Here is a 25,472-nt window from a genome sequence, read left to right on the forward strand (position 1 = left end):
AACGGGGAAAAATGCAGATTTAAGCTTCTCTCACCGTGTTTGGCTTTGTCTCGGAGAGCTGGAAAATCTACTACATGTCATCTGTCAGAGGAAAGAGGTCTTCCTGAAGGTAAAGAAGCTTAAAATTGATTCCAAATGTGACTACCACGTTTCGCCAACATTTAATTTTAAAACTCAAAACTTTGCCTACCTTGTCTCTTTTGGTTTTGTCTGTGAAATTGGGACATAAGCTTTTTACACTTGTAGGTATTTTGAAAGATGTCGTCTTTCCAAGGAGGGCACCACACACCCGTCAGTTTTTATTCCTAACATTGTAGCTAGCTCCATGGCTGGTTTTAGATGAGGGGATACTTGAGTGGAGTCCAATTTCCTTCCATCTGGATGCAAGTAAATGGACATCCTTTATGAAAGAACTAATGTAATAATTTCAGAGTTCGGCTTAGGGGACAGAAAGCTGCTTCCAGGTTTTATCGAATAAAACAATTCTGCTTTATTGTGAAGGTCTCTTAGAGCTCAGCGCAGGGGTCCCCAAGACTTGAAGGCTCTCGCTCAGTTGGATCTTCACAGGATAGGAAGGGAAAGGACTAAAGGCATTGGTTACTCTAATGCATGCCTCAAATATCATAAAAACACAGTAATTTCTCAACAGCCCCGAATTTCTTGTCCAACTGACCCTCCTAGGGCCTGGAGAGATTCTGCTCAGGCATGGTTGGTTTCTTGAGAGCAGGACATCTGTTTGTGCCTCTAACCTGGTCTAGGGGGAAAAGTCAGAAGCAACGATCCTTATGTTTGTATGTTAGACCTCACCAGGTCTGAGGCAGCATTGGGCCAAGAGCTAGGCAAACAGGTAAGCTTGTCTCTGTAGAAACATTGGTTCTAACCTATTCTAGGATTAATTTTAAGAGGTTTCCTTAAAAGCTAAATTTGAGCTGGACTTCTATGTTGTTTTCAAAATGCGTTTTCAAAGAAGAAAAAAATGAATATTTATTTTGTAGATGATTTACTGTTTAGAAAAATAACTAAGTTTACTGAGTGAGGTCATGCATCTTGGGAACTTTCTTGAAATTCCTCCTAGTGGTGTGAGTTTAAAGCCTCTTCATGGCTGTCCTTGGATTTCCATAATTGAATACTTCGAAAGCCAATGTTTGGTTCTGCTGTAGGTAGAAACATATTTCAATGTTAATTTCAAATTCCTTTGACTGCTGTTATGCTTATCTCTAGCTGTTGTTAGTTTGCTGCAGTAATGTTTAATTAATTAATAAATAATTTAAAGAAATAGCAGATGGAAATTATATAAGCTAGTATAAATAGTCAATCAGTGGGACTTGTATAATATGTTGAAAATTTTCTACTTTGCTGTTGTTAAAAGTATAATAGTAAAGGAGTAACACCGAACCTTTTTGTGATTCTCTAATTCGTTCCACATGTGTCTTCTCATGTTTATATTGCAAACACATGTATGTGTAGCATGGAATTAAGTGTTTATATTTTGTGAACCAAGAAAGAAGAGATTTAAAAATTCTAATGAGGCAAACATTTAAGGGGTGGATTTGGAAGAGTTAACTGCATATCCTATGGGTCAAATATAGTGTGGATGTTAGAGTCAGACAGTGTGTGCCTCAGAAGCTCACCTCTTGGCACTAACGTTTAAGGGAACCATTCAGCATCCTATCTTAAAAGGGTAGATGTCTCTTTTTTTTTTTTTTCCGGAGCTGGGGACCGAACCCAGGGCCTTGCGCTTGCTAGGCAAGCGCTCTACCGCTGAGCTAACTCCCCAGCCCCAGATGTCTCTTTTCTTCTAAGTGTTCCATGTGTCTTCAACTGGCTTGTAAAATACTACTTAACATTTGAGAGATACTGATTTTTTTTTATGACCTCCCTAATTATGTTTTTAAATGACACAGTTATGTAACACTTCTTAATTCTAATCTCAGTTTTGCCCATAGGATTCAGATATATTTGAAGAGTTAAACTCTAAAGGTTGGACTTTTGGATGTGATCTAAAAGGAAGAGCTTTGGTATACGATTTCAAAGAGAACCATTCATTAATAAGTTAGTGTCAAAATTTGTTTGCTGCTATGCAGTTGATCTTTTGTATGTATCACATACAGCAACCAACAAGGATAATCTCTGGAAATTTTGTTTGTCATTAGCTCATTCATCTTCCCTGAGAGCACATTAAATAACCTTTTAGGAACTCTAATGTATTTATCATTGAATCGCCTCTCTCTCTCTCTCTCTCTCTCTCTCTCTCTCTCTCTCTCTCTCTCTCTTTTTTTTATTGGTTTTGAACCAGTAGCACATCAGGATGTTCTTTATGGGGGATTTTTAAACAATACAAGAAAATGTGTTTTCTACATGAGTTGATCTAGAATCTTTGATTTAAAGTTATCACTTCAGAAGGATTCTGGGATACTTTATTGCTTAATTCAATGTACTATAAATGTTGTGACAATAAGAGATGTCTTCAAAGAGAAAAGACAGCATGATTGTGCTCTAATAAAACCTGACATTAATTATGACATGGGAAATGGTAGGTCTATTAGTTATAATTATAATTACAGGAACGCAATTTTAGCTGCCGAATATTTAAGATAAAAAATTCAAAATATTATGTTATTAGAGTAGAAATCTTTATTCAAGGAAGGAAGGGGGGGAGTTGGATCAGACAGAGAAGAGAAATGAACTAGATATTCAAGGAGCCAATTTATTAGGCCATACAGTGTGATATAGTTCCATCATGGCACTATATGGGAAAGTTAATGCAGTATGTCTACTCCGTTGATTTGTTTCTCTTTTAGCCAGATAGTGCTGGGTAGAGCACCAAACAGGGTTTTGTTTGTTTGTTAGTTGCCTTCTAAAATTAAATGTATATAGAACATTCATTGGACAAGAAACCATATAGAGTCAGGATGTGCAGAATGCTTCATTTGGAATGTATAAAAGAGTGCCTCTAGGCAGACTCCCACTTTCATAAGTGTGTTTGTCCGTCTTTGTAATTATGTCCCATTGGAATGCTAAGGAGACAGGTAGTATCTTCTCTTTTTGCTTCTGAGACCATCTTTCTATGTAACCACAGCTGGACTGGGTCTCACAGTATTGACCAAGTTAGCCTTGAAATTGTCACAAACCATCCTCCTCAGGCTCTGCAGAACAGAACATGATATATATATATATATATATATATATATATATATATATATATATGGAATATATATTATTCCTTATTGCTCAGTTCTTCATTGTATTTGTTCAGAGTAAAGGGAAGTGTTTTACAGATTTTTGCATTTTAAATGAGGTAAATATTTACCTTAATTTGGATGAAGAACTTCTATATAGTTAAAGGCTCTCTCTGAGATCCAGTGGTTAGAAAAGCATCACCTGTTTCAGATTTTAGAGCTTTGCTTCCCTAATTTAGTAAATCATATGGGCCAGTGGTCAAATTTTACTTGAAATTTAGGAGCTCACTGCTTGGAGGTAGCAAATTATAAGACCACAAATCTTGTAAAAGAATAAGTTTTAAGATTAAGTTTACTTCTTTTTCTCTTGCTTTCTTTTTCTAACAAATTTATCTCAAACGTCCTTTTTCCCCTTTGAGACAGGTCCTCACTCTGCAGCCCTACATGGTTTGGAATTCACTATGTGAATTTGATAGATTCATGAATATCTACCTCCCGAATGCTGGGATTAAAGACATGTGTCACCTTGCCTATCTCCTTAAACATTTTTAAGAAATGAGTTTATCAGGGCTGGAGAGATGGCTCAGCTGGTGAGAGTGCTCACTGTTCTTGCAGAGGATGTGAATTTGGTTCCCAGCCCTACACTATAGTTCACAATTCCCTGTAACTCCAGTCCTAGGAGATCCAAAGTTGTTTTCAGACCTGTGTTGACACCAGATACACATATGGTAAACATACATCCATCTAGGCAAACCCTCATACACATAAAATAAAAACAAATCTTGAAAAAAAAACCATGAGTTTATTAAAGTTTACCAACTGTTTATAAGTGCTTCTAGCAAAGGCTCAATAATTATTAGAAGAAAGATAAACAAATGAATGGCCCACTAGCTACGAGTCCTTTGTATGCAACTTGATTTGTCTGAGTCTCTTATGAGACTTCAGTCTTTCATTTTAATAGCCTGGTATACTGTGCATACGGTCAAACTGGAACAGAAGACTTGAGACTCTGTCAGCTGTGTTCATTTTTACACGAGCAAACGTGTAGAGTCCTGCAGTATCTGAAACAGATGTCAGGAAGCCCTTGGAGGAATAGAATGTCCCTCTTTTGAATCACTGAAAACCCATCCATTCTTTTTTTTTTTTTTTTTTATTAACTTGAGTATTTCTTATATACATTTCAAGTGTTATTCCCTTTCCCGGTTTCCGGGCAAATATCCCCCTCCCCCCTCCCCTTCCTTATGGGTGTTCCCCTCCCAACCCTCCCCCCATTGCCGCCCTCCCCCCATAGTCTAGTTCACTGAAACCCATCCATTCTTAACCTAAGTGACTTCTCTCAAGTTCTGTGACTATGTCTTTATCACCTTAGAAATTTGTAAAGACTTATTTTTTTGCCACTAGCTAGTAAAAATATGATGTGTAGGCAGAGAAATGAGAAAATAACCAGCTTGTATCTTTGGTATTCCCTTGGGCCTCGGCTAACACTTTAACAAAGAACTCTGAATCCTATTCAAGTTCAGAAATGGGGCTAGGAGACGACACTTATGTCCTGAGTGCTGTTCTGTGTTTTGTTGTATTGGTGGATTGTCATCCTAAGCATTTAGATGGACAGCAGTGAAATGAGTCAGAGAACATAGCTTGGGCTTCCACCTGCAGGACATAGAACATGGTTTAAAATTGAAGCTTTGCATGACCAAAACATCACTGGCTAAAGCAGTAAGAGCAATGTGGCTATTTGTTTCTTAATAGATGTACAGAGGCCTTTATGTGTTTGGAGATAATTTGTCAGCAACTTAATCCATTGACTAAACTTGTAAAACAGTAAAGAAAAATAATAGAATTAAGGAGGTTAGAACTAGTCCTAGTGTGCCTTCAGAGTATGAATACCCTCATTGTTACTTTGCCCTTTAACAATATCCCAGAACTCTGTCTTCAAAGACAGCAAGCCTAATACAAACAACTGGAGAAGAGGAAGAATTTATTTTGGATCAAGTTTTCAGAGATGTCAGTCCGTAGTCCTTGGCAGTGTTGATTCTTGGTGTAGAGTACATCACTGGAGTGCAATATGTGGGAGACGCTGGGCTATTCATGGCCCACAACCACCACAAAGAGATGGGAAGGAGGGTGGGCTGGAGACCAGATACAACCTTCAAAGTTTCTTCTCAGGAGAATGAGAGGTAACTGAGATTTCCTCTAGTTCCTAATTTCTACCACCTTCCAAATAGTGCTAACAGTAGGAGACCAAGTCTTTGGTACTGGAGCCCATAGGACAATGTGCATGCTCCAACTGTAACATATGCATATACTTACAAGAGAGAGACATATATACTTGTACCATTGGCAATTCAGAAATTTCTTACTGAAGAAACCATTTTTGGTTATTTTAAAAATCAAATCAAAATTGGTATTCTAACTGGAGAGTTCATTGGGCAAAATGGTGGGATGTGTTTTTATGCTTGAGAGCCAATGCATCCTTCCTAATGTATACCTTCTCTCATCAGCTACACTAATATCTCCATTCACTTCCTTGTTGCTAGGGTGGAATAACTAATAAGGGAAGAGGCGCAAAATACCTAGAACTTTTTAACTCTTTAAAAAAATTCGTCATGAAATTTGTGATGAAATTATACTTTTCAACACATTTAGAAAGAAACATAAGTAAACATGTTTAATATGTTTAACTTATATGGTAGTATACCTTAATAGTAATACAGGGTCATAGCTTGCATGTTTTTGTGTTCATCTTACTGACAAGGAATTGAAGTTCACAGCCACTGCCCAGCATCACAGGAAAAAAAAAAAATCTAACCATTTATCTCCACAATTCAAAATTTGAATTATATCTCCTACTGAATGCATATTGCTCTTGTGCCAGCATGAAGTTAAAGTTAAGAAGGAGATTGTTTGCATTTGAGTACAAGTACTGGACCTAAATTGCAAATCAACTTGTATATATTTTAATATCTGTCTCCAAATAGTTGTTAGACTACATTCCATAAACTGTTTTAATCAAGTTTCAAATGTATTGACTCATGGAGGTTATGCAGTACATTAAACTCTTAAAAATATGAAATAATGTTGGGTCTGGCAGCACAGTACCTGGAGGCAAAAGCAAGCTGAACAGAGTTTGAGGCCAGTCAGGTCTATAAAGGAAGATTTAGGCCATCAGGGTTACAGAGTGAGACCATGCCTTTAAAACAAACAAAATCCATCTTCCCCTAAAGCAGACATAAAATGGTGTATATTTATTCATTAATACTTTTCCATACATCTTCTTCCCATGAACCTTCTTCGGTTATTTAAATCTTGAGCCTCTAAGGTAAGGCCACAATGTTGTTCTCTAGCATTTGTTTTGCCCGATGTTAGAGGCTGTTAGTCAAATACTGAGCGGTTGTAATGCCATAGTAAGAATGGATTCAAAACAGACTGTCTTGCTTTGGACTGCCTCTGCCCTCCCCAGGCGTAGCAATGGTTTTCTTGAGAGTCGCTCAGGTGTGAACACCGGGCCTGTTGATCGCACATCTGTTCCTAGATGGGTTCAAGTAACCAGAAGACAGGCATGCTTCCGTTCCTCTTCCAGATGGCTGGTAAAACACATGTCACACCGTTTAGGTTAGAACTGGGTCTTTCCGATTCCTCCTTGCCATTGCTTAAATTAGATCATTTTCAACATTTCTATTTTTGTTAATTTCTGGTGCAAATATGATTATGGTTCTATAAACTCTGTCTTTGTTGTTGTTGTTGTTGTTGTTGTTGTTGTTGTTGTTTGTATCTGAGATGTGACACTCCCAAGGCTCAGCTCTGTTCTCTATGAGGCACCAGTACTTAAGGCCACATGCCTTTCACAGAGTGCTGTAGCTTAGCTTCCCTCTCTCCTAACTTTTCATGTTGTCGCTTAAAAAAATGCAAGTCAGGAAGCACTTGGGAATATTAAAGAAGGTGCTATTGATTATTTGGAAGATGTTAACTTTCTACCTGTGACACTAGCATCCAAAGATAACCACGGGTTTGTGGACAACTAGGCCGATGTTGTAGGTGCTTAATTTGTGACAGTGGTATTTACCTATTTGATCTCATTATTGTAATAGTTGTCATGGATCAGCCTCACAAGTTGACTTTGCTTTTCATTGTCTACCATGAGTTGTGTGGTTTTTTCCTCATTCGATTCTGGTTAAAGTAGCAATCTCCCGAACCACGATGCTGGTTTATGCTATCAGTTTTTCTAAGAAATGCTTCAATATACTCTAAATCTACAGTTACTGTAAGTGGCCTTGGCGAGTGATTTGATTTGAGAATTGAGACTACAGTCTGGATTTACTCTTCATGCATTAACACAGGTCAAATGGACAGGGACTGCATTTTAAGTCAGTAATGGAAGGCTGAAGGCTGTCTTAAACCAATCATATCAGTTTTACCCATGACTGATTGATCCCTAGGGGCAGAGCCTTGTAAGCATTTCTTTTACATGAATGGACTCCATAGAGCCTGGAGTTTCATTCATAAAATGGAGACTGAAAGGAAACACACACACATGCACAAGCACACACAGAGCCTGGCTCTCTGGAATGCCATTTATAAAGAGCTGGAGGGGATAGTGTTCCATCAGCTGCTGCTTTTGCCAGTTGACTGGAAGTAATGATTAATGTTCATTGGTCCTGCTTGTGTGTAACCTGACACCATTTATGGCCTTCCAGAGTTCCTAATGTATGGTGAATGAGAAGACAACATTCTCAAATCAGAAACATAAACAGGAACTGGTGGGTCTGAATTCCATTCAAATATGTCATCTCAGCCCCACTGTGTTTGTCTAACTTGGATTTTACAGGCAGGAAAGGGGGAAGGGAGGAAGGGAGGGATAACATGCTCCTTAGCTGTACTCGTTTGGAAAGGGGAACTTGACAGGGGTGGAGTACACTTTTTTAGTGTGTAATTTATGGTTTCTTTTCAAACATAGCAACTGGGACACTTAGGCTTTATGTTGCTTACCACCAGTGGGTGAAATGAACATATAACTGTTTTTATAAGTAGAGCTGAGATTTGAAATTAAACAAAACAGTTTACAGACCATTGACTATCTTTCTGTGTTTGGTTGAATGTGTTTAGTGAATGTGAACAAAAGAGGCAAAAGGTTACCTTCTTTTCAAAACAGAGTGAGTGTGTGTGTGTGTGTGTGTGTGTGTGTGTGTGTTTGAGCATGCACATGCATGCATGTATACTCCTATGTCCGTGTGTACTCATTGGAGTGTATGTCCTTATAAAAATGTTTTGGAGCTCAAATATTTCCATACTCAAATAAGTTAACTAAGTTATGAGGAGGAATGGGTTTCATAACTTAAAATATTAAAACTTGTATTGGGTTAAATAAATACTTACTGTTTTCATTGTGTGTATATGTTTCTATTTCATTGTTTTTAGTAGTGCTTGGTACCTTTCTTAGGGACAGGTAATTCAAATGGATAGAAAATACTCAACAAGCAAAATAAAGCTGCAAAATCAGCAATCTTCTGGTTGTGATTATTTAATAGGCCTCTACCTTTGGTTTTGACTCCTCCTTGTGTGTGAGCCTTAAGAACTTACTGCTTTATTTATGTGATCTGCTTTTTACTTATGTTCGGGGTTAAATAGTAAAATCACCCAGTTGGCAACTATTTGTATCATTTGGAGCAAGCTTTACAATTTCTTTTGCTTCCCAATTCATTTATTTGCAGGAATGGGGGGGGGGTTGGGTTTTTGTAAAGATGAAATATGGTCATGCTTTAACAGTGCCTAACACAGTGTCTAGCATAGATTATCAGACCTGACACTGATGCAGGATATTCAGTGGCATGATTTTATCACAATTTCTGTAAAGACTATGAGCCCTTCAACAAGGCGCTATAAACTCATACTCAGGCGAGAGGATTGCATGAAATATAAGAGATATTCTTCCAAAATCCTCATATATGAACCCAGTATGCTCTGGCTGACATAGTTCAAGATAAATTCTGTTACTTGTTCCATTTTTATTGGACGCAAGAAGAACAAATTATCCGAATATGGTAGGAATCCCAGAAAAAAATGAAACCAAGAGGAAAAACTACCTCCAAAACTCTTACATCATCCAGCTTCCAGTGAGAAATGAATCAGGACCGACTGGGTCCTCAGTATCAAGTCCTTCATTGAAGACTGTTGTCGTGAATCATTGGGTCGGTCAATGGCATTGGTTCTCATATTTACTCTTAACTGCAAGACTATGTGTTAACTGCTGGACTACAACATTATCGAGTCAATACCCAAAATCACAAGAGTGCTTGTGGCTTCTGCCACTTTAACTTTATTTTTGACTAGCTTAATAAAATCACAACCCTGTAAAGCTTACAACATCCTGGGTTTAGAGTGTTCATAAGCTTTTTAGACCTGTTTACGTTTTGTGGGTGATACTGTCCAAAACTAGCTCAGAAGCTTATGGGAAATATTTGTAGTTTCAGAGGGAAAGTAATATGCTGTCGTGTGCCCCTGTGCTGCCACTGTGTCTCAGAAATATTGAGCTCTCTTCACTGCAATATTCCCTTCTTCATTCCTGGGTTTTGCCAACAGCATGTTGGTTAGGAATGTTTGTAGTCCCCTGCCTCCTTTTAGAGAAGAGTCTGTCAGTGTAGGCTTAGTTTATGTGCCTTCATAGTTTGTTGAAATAAAATTATCCCAAGCATGGATGAAGCAATACTGAATTTATCACTTCCCTTTTACAACTTAAGCCACATCCAGATCCAGTACTTTCTTTTTTAAGATGCATTTATTTTATTGTATGTTTATGAGCGTTTTACTTTCATGAATGCCTGTGTACCATGTGTGTGCCTTATCCTCAGAGAGGTCAAAAGAGGGTGTTGGAAACACTGAAATTGGAATTAAGGATCATTGTGAGCCACCAAGTGCGTGCTGAGAATCGGACCTCGGTTCTCTGCATGAACAAAACGATTGCTAAACCACTGCCATTGAGACACCTCTCCAGCCCTTCCACCACCTCCTCAGACCTCTGTGACTGAGAACCAGCAGCTCCATAAAACTTCACTGTTTTCAACTTGTTTGTCTTCTTTCTCATGTGAGTCTAGACATCCTCCTGCTGGAACTTATTTTAGACTTAATAACTTGCAGATTTCTTCAATATAGAGTACATTATTGGTGAAAAAAACATCTTTTTCCTGACTATGTCTTTTAGGAAACTGTGAAACGTCATTTTCTAGGAAACTATGAAATGTAGTTTTCTTTATTAATTATATCAAGTTCTTTCATGGATTAAATGTTAAAGCAGAGTTAAAGGTGACATGAGTGGTTCTGTATTTGCATTTATACCTAGCTTTATGATTCTGTATTCGCATTTATACCTAGCTTCATGATTCTGTATTCGCATTTATACCTAGCTTCATGAAGTTTGGGTTATTTATGATGGGTTTTAACATAATATGTGATATTAATAGAAAGTAGGAAGAAACAAGCCCAAAACAGGGAAGTAAGAGTTAAGGAACTGAAGGGAGTGAAAACATTAGCAGAATAAAGTTCTCATTGGTGTCATAAGCTGTTAATATAGCTCATGTCAGGATATTTTTCCCTTTAGTGCTTGGACTTGAACCAAGTCCTCCCTGCATGCTAGGCAAGCACTCTACCATCCTGTGTATCCTGCTCTACCTCAGGATTGAATGCGTGTACTTTCAAGAAATTTGTTGAATAATACTATTAACCAAAGCTTAGCATGATGGTTCATGTTTGTGACCCTAGTCCTGGGCAGGGTCAGTTAACAGGACAGGATGAGACCCTATTTTAAAAGTGAATGAATGGTTTCATGTCGGCTACACCTAGTCATATGGCCCCTACAAGGAGTGAAAGCCTACAGTCAGGCAATTTTTGCATTCTAATTTAAATGAAATCAAAGACACAGACTTGAGCTACTCCTACTTTAAGGGGATTTGTCTTCTACTGTAAGATATTCAAAAGCTTAATTAAGTTGTGCCTTGATTATTGCTGCAGGAGTCTACGCAGGGGCATCCAGTGAAGAAGGATGCTTTCCCTACCTCCTTGTTCTGTTTGCTATATGAGATAATCCTGCTTTTACACACTGTTTGATAACAAAGCAGTTTCAGCAACCACTAAAAATGCCCTAGACAATTGTGAAATCTTTCCTGTCTGAGCCTGGTGTACCTTTTGGAAGCTTAGACAAATGATAGCCAAAGGGGAATTTTCATTTTGTACAACTGAGCAGCAAATATGCAAATCAAAAGGAGTGCCTGGCCTATGCCATGTGCAAATTCAGAGCTGTACTTCATGGTCAAACCCTTGCTAAAGCTGCCTAGATCCATACATTCCCAGTACAGCTTCACATTGTTAGTCAAAGATGGAGAAGCAGATCTTTGCAAAGTTTCTTGCATATGTACCTTGAGATGGTATCACTTCAAGTATGATACCTTTAGTAGTGACACTACAGGAAGCCTAGCCCAACAGGGCACTTTGGAGAGTTAGCATTCTTTGTTCTTGACTCCACCCATACATCCAAGCTTTGAGTTGCTAGCAACACTGCACGGCTTTGAATTTTTACAGCATATTAGATCAGCTTTCATTGCCACAAGAGCTCATCTGTAACAAATTACAGGCGCTGTGATTTCTGTGAGCTGATTTGGTCAACACTAATACCGTGTTTTAGAACCCTTTGATCCACAACTTTCGACAGCAATAAAAATCCTTTGTCCTAAATTCAATTTATATAATCCAATTTATAGACTGACTTTCAAACTTCATAGGCCAGTGTTATTTAAGAACAAACAACAAGGGTTAATACTGGGGAGGGGAGGTGATTTCAAAGAGAGATCCTGAGTATTTAAAACGTCTAATGGAAACCCTGGCTTGATCATACATTCATGGTGACTGTACGGTCAATATATTTTAGATACCATAGACTAAGAGATAAAGTTACAGAGACTATTCCAGAGTAACTTCACTAGTAACCAACGAGTCAACTAGTTCATGAGACCTAAGAATAGGAAATTAAGATACTGAAATATGTATTTATAGCCTAAATTCTTACCGTCTGTATACCGTCTGTATCACTTCATATCAGAGACAGTAAAGAGTTGCTTTCTCTCCCCTTGCCTTACAGTGTAAAGCTCTTCAGGAAAATACAGTACTAATCTGGGCAGCTTTACCAAAGGGACAATATTCTATACAACTTACTTGTATGCTCCTCTTAACAACCCTTTTAAAATTATCAATAGCACTCCCATTTTACAGATGTTAACCAACTTACACAAAGCTATATTCCTATGAAATGAGAGAGCTCAGATTTGAACTTGTACCTAGTAGATTACAATGTAATCATTGGCAATCACTGTGCTGGTCGTCCTAAAATTATAACCAGAGGAGGCCAGATAAGACAGTATAAATGTCTTGCCATTCTAGCATGCTGTTTGGGTCAGGCTACGACTGATTGTTGCTCTTGCATTATACTTTCTTCCACAAGCAAAAGTGTGAGGCTCTGCACACCGGCACCTCTGTCCCTGTCACCCAACGTCTACCTTTGAAGTCACCACTTAGCCAGTTTGGTTCTTAGTTGAGCGTTTAGCAAAAGTTCAAATGTAATGTCAAATCGCACCAGTTGTACTTTTTTTTTTTTATTAGATAAGGTAGAAATGAAAGCAGCAGGCAATTTAATTAGCAGTAATTTTTCTGGGCAAGTCATTACTTTGATGAACTTCAGAGCAATGTTTACGGCCCCTAATTAACCATGTTAGTCATTTGATTGAATAATCACTTTGGAAATGTTTCTACAATTTGATTAGAGTCTGACCCACTCTGATAGTCATAAATTAACTGTTATCACTTTAGAATAACATGACTATAGTTACTCTATGTGAATAAACCTCCTAGCCCTGTCCTTTATTCAAAAAGAAAAAAAAAAATTCTGGCTTCTCTGGACTATATAAATGGCATTCATTTTAAGGGCAGAGTAGATTTTAAAATGCTAGCCAAGGTCTTGCCTTTAAAAAATTAGTTGTTAATTTTATTTGCTCTCATGTAATAAATGGTAAGAATTGGAAAGGCACAATTTTCTCCATAAATTGCCACTCACGCCCTTGTAAAAATTAAATCACACGTTGTTCTTTTGAGAACCGTAATGAAAATCCTGGCCTCAGCCTTATTACGTGTCACTGATTTTTAAATAAACTTAACTTTTATTTAACTAGATTTTAGAAATACCTATTTATAACATGTAGATGAAGAGCTACAATTCTCGAAGAACACTATGGTGTAAGAGGAGCAATGAGAAAGCAGCTACTTTCTAGATGCAGAAGAATTAGACTAACTGCACATAAGGGGTCTCTCATGTTCGCGTCTGGTTTTCCAGGATTGTGCTGATTTTACACTATGTTAGAACATTCTCTAAGTAGCCTTCAGCCTTGACGTCCCTGTTCCTTGAATGTCCTCCTGGCCCCTTTCTTCATGCTCTGGGACAGAAAGTGTATCTTTAGCCACACCCATACGGAATAGACTTCAGCCTCTCTCTTTTTCTCTAGCTGCCTCCAGAGCTGCCAGCTGTTTTTACAGCCGTACCCCAGGTGTGTAGCCGAGTGTTTTTGTGGCATGGTGACATCAGTACAGCAGAAAGGCTCGCCTCTGAGCAGCTGTTGCACCACTGCCTATAGTCATTAACACTGTCCCTTTCAGACCCAGCTGTTTGGAGGGACCTTTTGCCTGGCAATAGATCAGAATAACATGAAAAATTAATGTGAAGCTTGGTCATTAGTTTGAAGTTGGGGTAAAGTGGCTTGCTAACTATTCAGCCAATTATCAATACTGTCAGGAAGAGAGGCACTTTACCTTTAGAGATTCAGAATTATGTACGACGTAATAAATTACATGAACCACCTTATAGAACAATGTGTGTGTGTGTGTGTGTGTGTGTGTGTGTTTGCATGTGTGTGTGTGTTTTACACTATCTTCATCATGTAAGCTTTGGTTTGTTATGTACTTTTATTTTATGTAAGTATTTAATTTTATTTTTTGGATGCTGGAGATTGTACCTTGGGACTTGTGCATGTTGTGCAAAGGTCCCACTACCGTATTACCTGCCCAACCTCTTACTTCCTTGGCACTCGTTGGTTTTCTTGTTTTTTGTTTCTGAGACAGAGTCTCTCTGTGTAACTCAGAGTTGTCTCAACTTCACAATCTTTCTTCCTCATCCTCTTGAATACTAGGATTATAGGTGGTTATCACCAAATCCATACTTTTTAAAATGTTGTTAGAATCATGGCTTACTGATAAGATGTTTTAGATTAAAAACATATGGGTTAAAATATTTTTATGGTAAAAATTGCTTATATTTTTGTTGATATTAGACCAAAAAATTATCATTTGTCACCAGACCCCCCACTCCAAATTACTGATTTTGAAAATGGAAAATTCTAGATCAAAGGAAAAACCAAGCCATATAAAAGTTACTGATTACCCATTGTTACCAGGAGAGTGTAGATAAATAGGTCTGAAGAGACAAGGCTTTTAAAATCCATTCCTTAAGAATAGTATATTTTGATTATAGGCAGTGGTAAAATGAATTTTTTTTTATTAAATAGTACATTCGTGGCATACATTTAGGTTTTTTTTTAATGTTGCTCAAAAAATATAGCAAAACATACAGATGATCTAATTGACTTGATATCAAATATTAATACATTCAGGAATAGGGTTCAGTTGCAGGACCTGGAAACTTCTGTTTTGAAGAATTAGTTTTAAGGAAAATATTTTCAAATGAAGTACAGAAATAGGGATTAGGGTTGAGAAGAGACTCCTAAAATATGGGAAGGCCCTTATTTTGGGGGTTGCCGTACATCTATCTCTGGTGTCGGAATGAATCCACCCTCTTCACTAGAGAGCTGTGGTAGATGTTAGGGTCCATCTCTCAACCCTTTATCTTATAGCAATATAAGTAAAGAATGATTTGTCCAAATTTATGTAGCTTACAGAATAGTAAGGACTTGAAGTTCAATCCTTCGTCTCCTGCTCTAGGTTTATTTCTATTTTCCATGTCAAAAGCATTGAGCATGTTGAGTTCTGAGTCAGCACCTGAGCCAGGTCTACAGTTGGCCACTTTGCTTTCTCTTCCAGAATCCTTGCCTTGTAGTGGAGGTTTGTTCTTGGCATGGGCATTATAAAACTACTTATTATGTACTGGCCCTTCATTGGCTTTGAACGTGGTCTCTACTCTTAATAAAAATGAAAAGCCAGACATGCTATTATCTGAGGAAAACAGTTCAAATTATAAAGATAAATTATGAGATTTAATTACCCTGCCTTTTCTTAGTAATCTCGGTCTAGTATTTGTTAAGTCAGCCATGACTGAACCACTTAGCACCGTACAGAGAGAGAATACTGTGAAATACATAAATTCATTCCACTTGCCCTTAAACATGCTGGTGTGACATCCATATGGCATGGCTGAACTTCAGCAAAGTTGAGCTGGTAAAACCATGTTAGTCAGCCTCTGCTATGATACATCTAGCTTGAAGCTCGTGTAGGCCCCGTGGAAAATGTTCTCCACATTCTGACAGACTTGATCATTGGCACTCTTGATGTTTCTGTTCTATGTACCTTTTACGTACTCTTCTCTACTAACCTCCTTTCTACAACAAATTGTGTTTGTTCTTTCAGAAGTGCCTAGCTGCCACTCCATTTATATGAGGCAAGAAAGCTTCCTGGCTCATCCAAGCAGAACAGAAGTTAAGTTCTCCATTTTGTAAAGTTGCTTATAAATAACATTAACCTATAACATTATAAATAACATTCCAAATATGGATCCACTCACTCATTCATTGTGTGCTTTGGGGAAATACAGTTATGTTCCTAAAGCATTATATTTATATATAAAATCCTGTTTGTGGAGATAGAGGATGATCGATGGCCAAGTGCTTGGCCAATGGACCCAAGGCTGTGGACTGAGTCCCCAGCAAGGTGACATAAGCACACGCCCAGCTCTGTCATGTGAAGACGAAAGCTAGGGTTTCACATCCTAATAGCTTGTGTTTGGTTGTGAGCGTGAGTCTTATCCACACCCATAGCTGTGTCCCGCCAGCAACTTGCAGTCTTTCAACTAGAAGTAGCAGCTCGTTACAGATTACCCACTTACTGCAGTCTACTGATATGCATCTTGGAAAACATTCAGTTATGTTCTTACAGGCCTAAATCACAGTTTGAAGTAGATCGTGGTAGTGTGACTTTGCCTTTCAATGTCCTGAATTTTCTATCCTTTGGAAAAGTAATTGTTAAGAATGGGTTCACATAAGCTGTGTAGAGACAGAATTTTTATTTCAGGTAACCGCAGTAGAACACTCTGCTCTAATAGACTTTGACATCTAAGAGACAAGAAATGATTATCTGGAAATTATATCCTCTGAGTAATTCCTGGAACTGTGTACATGTTTCTTCAGTAAAATTGCCATAGATACTATCTTTTCAGCTAGGATTAGTATTCATGATTTTATATGAATGATATTAATAGACATTTAATTGATAGCAGAAGACAGTGCATCTGAAATCCTTGAGAGGAAACGCTTTGCACCAACGCAGTAGAATTATTCTTGCTGATGTTATTAATATTATAATCCTACCATGGAGAACCTTGAACTGAGAAGCAAGCTATGGTTAAATTGTATGAACCTTCTCCCTATAAGGGAAGATGACAATTAGGTGAATTCATTATATGTGAGAGAGAAAAGAATTAGGAGAAAACATCAGTTTATTTTTACATTTTCTATGAGGTGAGTTATTTTTCAGCTTAAAACAAAACAACAATAACATCCTCTTTATTACTCTCTTGCCTATTAGTGATGAAATGGAGTTGGGGAGATGGCTCCGTGGGTAGAGTTGTTTGACTTGAAGCCTTGCAACTTTAATTCAATCCACAAATTCACATGGTGGATGGAGAGAGCCACTAAAGTTGCCCTCCAAATGTCAGGGGCATGATGTGATTGACATGTACACACACACACACACACACACACACACACACACACACACACTGCATACACAAACATACACATGCACACACCCACATGCACGCATGTGCACACACGCGGGTGCTCACACATACCTATGTGTGGATAGTAAATTAAAAACTATTTTAAAGTGAGAATGTTAGCTTTCCAAGGCATCTCTACAATGAAGGAAACGCTAAACTAAATGTGTTTCAGAGTGCCAGGGACAAGACCAGAAATTTGCTTTGCTGTCCCTTTCTTGAATAATGAAACAAAGGAGAAACCAGAAAATAAAATGATGCATTATTAAGTGTATGTTTGCCAGTGTCTTTGTGAGGTCTCTGCTCAGGTTAGCAGTTGTAAATCACTGAAGTTTATGTATCACTGTGCTATGGGCATCCCTCTAAACTGAAGTGCATGAAAATTATTCAGTTCTCACACCAACTCTACTACTCTCATCCCCACTTGATAGATGGGAAAATCGAGGCAAAGAACCAAACTAATGTGGTAAATATTAAATGACTAGAAGGTGACAAAGTCTGTTTCAAGACCTATTTTTGTGTCAGTGGCTAAAGAACTTTTGAGCGTAATTTCATATTTCACCATTAAATAAGCATATCCTGTTCTCTTCCCACAGGCTGCATGTTTGAGAAGGGTCCCAGGCAGTTCTATGATGACACCTGTGTCGTCCCGGAGAAGTTCGATGGTGGGTGTCTCTCGGTTTACAGTTCGATTTTATGAGCGGAGGCCACTCTTTCCTTTTCTGAAAGCAATTAACATTTGTACTTAGGGGTTTCTATACACACCATTTGTCACGCACTAAGTGCTTGTGCAGTTACTGGACATTCTCGTTCTTCCTCCTCCCCTTCCTCCCCTCTTAGGTTCCACAAGAGTCCTTTTTTGGAAACGGGAGAGAAGACCGGCATTGTTGCTGCGCTCTGTGTAGAGCAGGGCATCTTTCCATTGCCCTGCGGAGCACACGCAGCTTGTTATTTGAGATTTACTGAAAGCTGATCCTGTAATTAACAAAACAGAACAGAGAGCGTGCTACTGTGGATGCACCGATGACTAATGCAGGCCCTTTCTTTTTATTGTTCATGAAAAGATGCATTATGGAGCACAGGGAACAACATAACTGCCCATTGAGTCTACTGATTGCTTGCCCCCACACCCCCACCGAGGAAGATGTACATTACTAATGTAACATTATGTCGTAATTGCTTAAAAGGAAGTTAGGAACGCATTACCTTTTAAATATCTTTTGCTAGTGCAATATAAAGGTCCCCGATATTAGGAAAGAGCGTCAAACTGGATAGAATCTTCGTGTCTTGACAAGTGTGGTGGTGGCAAAAGCCGACATTTGCAAGGATGCTTTGGGGAAAAGTCAACGGTTAATTCATTTAGTGGTTCTTCAGAGTGGTCTCCCTAGTTCCTGCTTTGATTGTCAAACAGGAAATGAGCAGGGGCCCTCTGATTAGTTGATTGCAAAAACTTTGGGGATCTAGGCTGTAATGACTTGGGCGCTCTCAGAGTTTTTAATTGTCATTATTTAAACAGCAAAAGTGCACGCTCAGATTTCTGTTCAATCTCGTAATTAGTTCTTGAGGGCTTAGCTCTAAGCTCCTTGCTGCTCTTGAAGCTTTTGGGAAGGATGGTGAGTTTTAAGAAAATCTATTTCCTTAGTCTTCCTTAAGATGGCTCAATTTATTAAAGGCCATGGAGTTGAAACCCCAAAGGGGATCACATTTTTTTTTGTTTGTTTGTTTCCTTCTATAGTATTTACACTTCTGTTTTAGAAGTATGAGTTGTGTTAACTGCTACTAACGGTACACCACCACAATTCTTAAGATGTAGCTTTCTCTGTTGACATGAAGCTTACAACTTGCTTCTGGAATGTCCTTTCTTCCTTTCATTTATTGTGGGTTTCACACCTTAAATAATCTTAAATTTAGTATGGTCATACAAAGAGGGAATTATCTTAAAACTATGTCAAAATAGAATGCTAGGAAGCTGGTTATTCTTGTTCCCTGTCTTTGACTATTACTTAATTATATAGATATATAATACATATAATACATATTATATATACATATATATGTATATATATATGATAGAATACGTCTTGCATTGTTTAAGTATTGGAAAGAAAAAAAGAAAAGCAGCGATTATCACATATGGCTAATGGAGTAAGTCACATTTATAGGTAACAACACTCTTGAAAAGACATTTAACAAGGTTCCACTGTGTCAGCATGATTATCCACTTGCCTCCATGAAAAAAATGTTTTTAAGTCCTAGAAGGACAAATCAGAGATAAATAAAGCTCATTTTGAACCAACATGAAGATACACTCTTAAATCACCATGTTAAGAACAAGAGGACTTCACCATTTATTAGTGGCTATTGGCTGAATAATTATGTGTTTGTGTGCCTTTTAAAGCATTGTGGTTTTTTTTTCCTGGTCATGTGACAAAGTGTATTTCTACTTAACAACTACTAGAAATGTTTAGAAAAACTTGTGATTTACGTTTGTTCTGTAGTTCACACTCGGCGTGAATAGAGGTCTGTGAATGTATCCTTCCTGAATTGTTTCTTCATGCAAGAAGAGAAATTCCCACACTGACCCTGCGCTGTCTGTAGTCCTCAGCCAGGCAGTCCCCACTGAAGGCAGTTCTGAGAAGCATGACTGAGCTGGAAGGAGATGAGCAGTGGACGGAACAGCAAGGGTTCTTTCTGTTCTGTTTTCCTTTGTTGTGTAGAGCTAAGACAGTTGCAGGGCCAAAGCAGTGTTAACTCCAATACTGATGCTTTCTTACGCCATGGTAGGTAAGGGCAGCACGTTTTTGTTGTTTGCTTAAAAACATCTATTTAACAGAATGCGCTGTTAATATACTATCTTAAGTTGACCTTTAAAGAAAAGAACCAATAAACAAAATTAAATGAACAAAACGAATGCTAAGTTTTGTTTATCAGGAAGTATTGTTTTATTTATTGCCAAGTGGCGAAGCAGTAGCTTCTGGAGGAAGGGACAGTGGTGGAATGCTGCCGCCGCCACTGATTCCAAGAGAGAACTTCCTAATTTATATAAATTACAGGCCACACAGACTTTATGATATTACTAAATTTACCTTGAAATATGTTCACTGAGATTTTCAGTAGTCGGTCATGCATGGGTCAATAAAGTATTTCCTAATTATAGTCTGTAGAAATTAATTGATACAAATAAAATGCCCCAAGCTTGGAGCTGATTACTTCCCTCCTGGTGTTAGTTAGAGCTGGAGAAATGGTGCTAACCAACAAGCATGATTGGAAAGACATGAGTGAAGGAGAGACAGTTGGACTAGGTTGTTATAAGAGAATGATGGTTATGAATTTACTCCTTACTGGTGTACATTTGCATTAATGAGAATACTTGTTGTTATGTCATCTACAAGTTTGTGTAGATAGTTGGTTTGCTTTTAATCATTTGATTATTTGAAATCTGTTTTTAATGGCGCCGTTTACCACCAAAACGAAGTGATTGTGTTTAGCTGTTTTCATGATTGATTTGGTGTACATTTTATACAAATGGCATACTAATTGTTCATTCTTTTAAATTTAGGGGACATTAAGCAAGAGCCAGGAATGTACCGGGAAGGTCCCACGTACCAGAGGCGAGGATCGCTTCAGCTCTGGCAGTTTCTGGTAGCTCTTCTGGATGACCCTTCAAATTCTCATTTTATTGCCTGGACTGGGCGAGGCATGGAATTTAAACTGATTGAGCCTGAAGAGGTTAGTCTTAGTAGATTTTGAGTAGGAACCCAAAATTTTCTATAATACAAGCAAATTTGATAAATATGTTTAAAAATTGCTTAAAGCGTTTCAAAACTCTGTAGACTTATTTTAAATCTGAAAGTAGGTCTGAACAATGTAAAATAATTTCTTCCCTGGTCTTTACCATTGAATGCAGTAGTCTCACCCCATTTGCAACAGTATATATACATCTGTTCAGAGGACTGGTTTTGCAGTAGAGTACTGACTTCACACCAAACTCAGACTAAGCACTCAGGAGTGGGAAAACCATTGCTAATTGTTTGGGTGTTTAAATTTTATAGTATATTTAGAGCTCCATATGACTATAAAGAAACTCATTTTTTATAGATGTACTTAAATTATGTAAGGGAGGAACCACAAGATTATGAAGCAGGCAGCGTAGACTAACAATGTCTAACGGAATAATCGCAGAGCCCTTTACCATGACGGGAATGCATGACTTTTAATAATCGAAGCAAGTCTTGGACTGGGAAAGTTCAATGCGACTTTATGTCAGTTAAACAGGCATTTCCCTCCACCTGGGATTAAAGTAAACTGAGCAGAAACAGAACACTTTACGTTTGTCATATTTGTTAGGACAGGAGACATTACGAAATGATGTCAGTAATGTTCGAGCCATTCAGGAAAGACTCCATTCTGTGAGTAACTACGTCTGTTTCACAACCTGTGCTGTTTATGTGTTTGAGTCTGAATTAAAGAATGGAAGATCTGACTAGGTGACCAGTTAGTGCCAACACATTCTGAGTTTTCTTATTATTTAAACGTGAGAAAGATACACAATCGTGTTTGTTTCATGTTTGTTTTGTACAACTGACAGTTCAACAACTCTGCTGTTACAGATGCATAATAAAGTCAATAACAAGACTCAGTAGTTCAGTCAGTTGACTAGTTTCAAACGGTAACAAGCTCACTAGGAGCTGTGCAATAGTTGCTACACGTGTCCTAGGCTTTTGTTCTATGTCCATCCCCAGGGGCCTGAGAAGACAGCTCAGTAAGTAATGTGCTTCTGCACAAGGAAGAGAACTTCAATTCTTGTCCCCAGAAGCCATTCAAAAGGCTAAGTATAGCAGCAAATACCTTTAATCCCAGCCCTCTAGAGGCAGACATAAAAAGATTCTGGGGACACTCTGGCCACCTACTCTAGCTGAATTAGCATGTACCAGGTTTGCTGAGAGATCTTGTCTCAAAAGACAAGGTTGAGCCTGAGGAAGACACCTATCATCAATCTTAGGTACACACACACACACACACACACACACGCCACAGACCCCACATCCAAAAAAAAAAAAAAACTTTAAAATGTTAAATATCCTATTTCTTATTGGTGCTTAGTTCATTCTTAACAATCATGTACAGCAGACAATGACCCTGTTGTTTCTTCTGATTCTTCTCTGGAAAGAACCTATGAATTATTTTAGTCTGTGTGGCCCACAGGTTCTCTCTATTCTCCACTACATGACAGATCTTTCAGTGGGGACCACCACAGTTCATGAGTGATGACTTGGAAGCCATCACACTTTACTACTCACAGGATTTATTTTCTCATGCTTTACCTGTCAGCCTAAAATGAAGATGATTGAAATTCCAAATCTGCCATGCTTACCTGCTTGGTGTGCTTGGATACCAATAGCAAGCACAGCTCTTTCAGGTGTCTGAGATATAGATTTATTATTGCCAAATTAATCAATCATCCTAGGCAATAGTTCCCAAAAACATTCTTTAACACAGCAAGCTCCTGCTGGATTCAATGCCATGGTCTTCTGATGACTCTGGAGCTGAAAATCAGGGAAGTCAGACTCACTGTTCCACAGCTAAGCATAATCTTCCAAAGCAAGTTGGCGGGTTGGAAGATGTAGGCCACTAGTGCAGTGCTAGCCTTGAGTTCAAACACCAACACCCAAAATATGTATTCATTAATATAATAAAACAAATACTTAAACCATTAAACTGACTCATTTAATATCATTGGCAGTGAGGGTTCATGCTAAGTCACTAAACCCTGTATGCTCCTCCCTAGAAGCGTAAGCTCCTTTTGAAAGTACAACGTGAGAAAGTCACTGAAAGTGTTGTTTTCCTCTTGAGACTCCGTGTTAAAAATTGTGCCTTCGCTCTGAGTGACTGTGTGTCTGGAGAAGTAGCACTTTTGGACATCAAGTGGACTTAGTTTTTGAATGGCCTGGAAGGTGCTAGGCTTCCTGTGAATTTTCGACCTTTTTGTCTACATCGTATACACATACTGTTACCTGTTGTTACCTTAAGTTTGTGCCAGTTATGACACAAAATAAGTCTAAGAACAGGCTTTCTTTGTGTACAGACAAATAATTATAGTACTGAGGATCAGTTGGCCTTATAAGAAGCAAACTCTTCAAGTGCATTCCTTAGGTAACGCAACAGTTATGTCACTCTCTCCAGAGACTTCTAGGGTGCCTTAAAGTTCATTGCCTTTTAGTTTTGAAGAGGACTCTGGTCAAATTCTAGTGAAGACTCATTGGATGTTTGCAGGAATTGCTGCTTAGCAGAACTTTTCACATTTGCCTGTTGTGCAGTTGTGTCTCTGTTGAGTCTACTGATATCCTTTGTAACACATTTGAAAGATTTTACGTAAAAAACAAAAACAAAGCTCCTTCCTCCCTTCTTTCCTTCCTTACCTCCTTGTCTTTCCCTCATCTCCCATCTGTTCCCCATTTCAGGGTCCCATAGCCCAGCGTAGTCTAGAACTCATGATCTCCTGCCATAGCTTCAGTCTCCTACTCAGCTTCCAGGTGCTGGAATTAGCATCATATCTCCCCACGCCTGGCTGGATTTTATTTCACATTGTCCCTGTCCCTGCTCCACACACTATTGCTTAGAGCAGTTACTGGAAAGATTGTGGAAAATTAAGATGTATCCGCCACTGTGACTGTTGGCTTGTACGGATAGTCTTGCTTTTGCTCAGTCGTATCACTTCTCACAGAACAAGTGATCCAAACCCATTATCTGTTTATTTCAAGAACACAGATTACTTAAAGGTAGGGGTGTTTGTGACAGAAAGGTCATTGCTATTGAAGGGAAGACAGGAGAAGGAGATGATTTTGAGGATTCTTTGTGGCTGGGACACAACTTGGAATTTGAGGGAAGCGACAACTCCTGCTCTATTAGGGAATGCACTTACGACCTTGCTGAGGCTGAGGCCGTGCACAGTTTTTCCTCAGACAACCAAAGAGTGGGGCTTAATGAGATCTTGATTTGCAATGAAGTGAGAGAAACCCGCTCCTGTCTCTGTATGCCTACATCGGCCCAGTGTGATGGAGAAGTGGAATGGTACCATTGGGAGGAAGAAGCTCCACCTTGACCACGTCCAGCGCTCTCCAACAGTCCCATTTGAAACACTTCTGAGACCTTTCCTCAGCCACACTGGACATTCTGCTTTAAAGGAAAAGGACTCATGTACATGGTGACTTTTCCATGTCCACCTTATTTTTAGCATCCAATTAATGTTTCCCAGATGAGCTTAATTTTCCGGTTTGGGGTTGGCTATAGTTTTCACAGAGGCTGCTTTAGGCAAGAACTATTGTTTGGAGTCGAACTTATTAATCGGCACACTGTTTCCTTCGCTGGCACAGTGACAGCTGGTCACTCGGTACAGTTTGAGCAGTCTTTTTTTTTTTTTTTCTTTCTTCTGTTTCTTTCAGAAATGCAGTAAAACACCTTTACAAAGGGATCATTAAGCAGTTCCTAATCTGGGATTTTTTTTTTTTTTTTTTTTTTTTTTGTCTGAAAGTTCAGGAAGGAAAAGACTGCTAGTGTATAGCAGAAGGGAAAATCTGCCTCATTTTGGTGAATTGCAGTCTGTTCTTTCATGATGCAAACACATTCCCTTATTTCCATTTAATTTCTATCCAAAACAATGGTGACAAAGGATTCTATTGTGACGTCGAAGAGAGAGAACTGTAAGCCTGGTTTAAACCAGGACACGGGAAATTCAGAACACGAAGGCTGTTGCTATTTCTTTATGCCTTGTATTTGGAGATGTTTTTGTGTGTTTAGAAGCCATACATTTATGAACTCTTCCTCTGCCTATCCCACTCCCCATCCCTATCCCCTGCGTGCGTGTGTGTGTGTGTGTGTGTGTGTGTGTGTGTGGTGTGTATGTAAGTGTGTAAGCCAGTTGAAGACTCAGCACTAACAACATGATTCTGTTTTGGTGGCAGGTGGCCCGACGTTGGGGCATTCAGAAGAACAGGCCAGCTATGAACTATGACAAACTTAGCCGTTCTCTCCGCTATTATTATGAGAAGGGAATCATGCAAAAGGTGAGGCGATAATACATTAAAGCTCACTGTGATGTTGCCCACTGGTCTGCAAGTCATATTTCAGACAGCACATTATCGTTGCTTTGCTAAGGTCAGGCTCTCCCCCACGTTAACCAATGCTTGCTTGGTTCCTGCTTAGTATCACGAGCCTATTTATAATTTCATGGATGGTGGAGATAAATGTAGAGTGGTATCTAG

General features: G+C 38.6%; 1 protein-coding gene across 9 annotated transcripts in view; it reads left to right on the top strand.

Moving 5' to 3' along the window:
* Etv1 (ETS variant transcription factor 1) overlaps positions 1–25,472 on the top strand; it is an 89,102-nt gene that overhangs the window by 54,686 nt on the left and 8,944 nt on the right. For 7 of the 9 annotated variants that reach the window (XM_087553788.1, XM_087553787.1, XM_087553789.1 and 4 more), the window contains 4 exons: positions 15,849–15,915; positions 17,806–17,876; positions 20,771–20,940; positions 25,173–25,274. In XM_087553788.1, the coding sequence (XP_087409914.1) occupies positions 15,849–15,915; positions 17,806–17,876; positions 20,771–20,940; positions 25,173–25,274 (410 nt within the window). 9 annotated transcript variants of the gene reach the window in all.

Source organism: Rattus norvegicus, chromosome 6 (genome assembly GCF_021556685.1).
Source record: "Rattus norvegicus strain SHRSP/BbbUtx chromosome 6, alternate assembly SHRSP_T2T, whole genome shotgun sequence".
NCBI classification, from domain to species: Eukaryota; Metazoa; Chordata; class Mammalia; order Rodentia; family Muridae; genus Rattus; species Rattus norvegicus.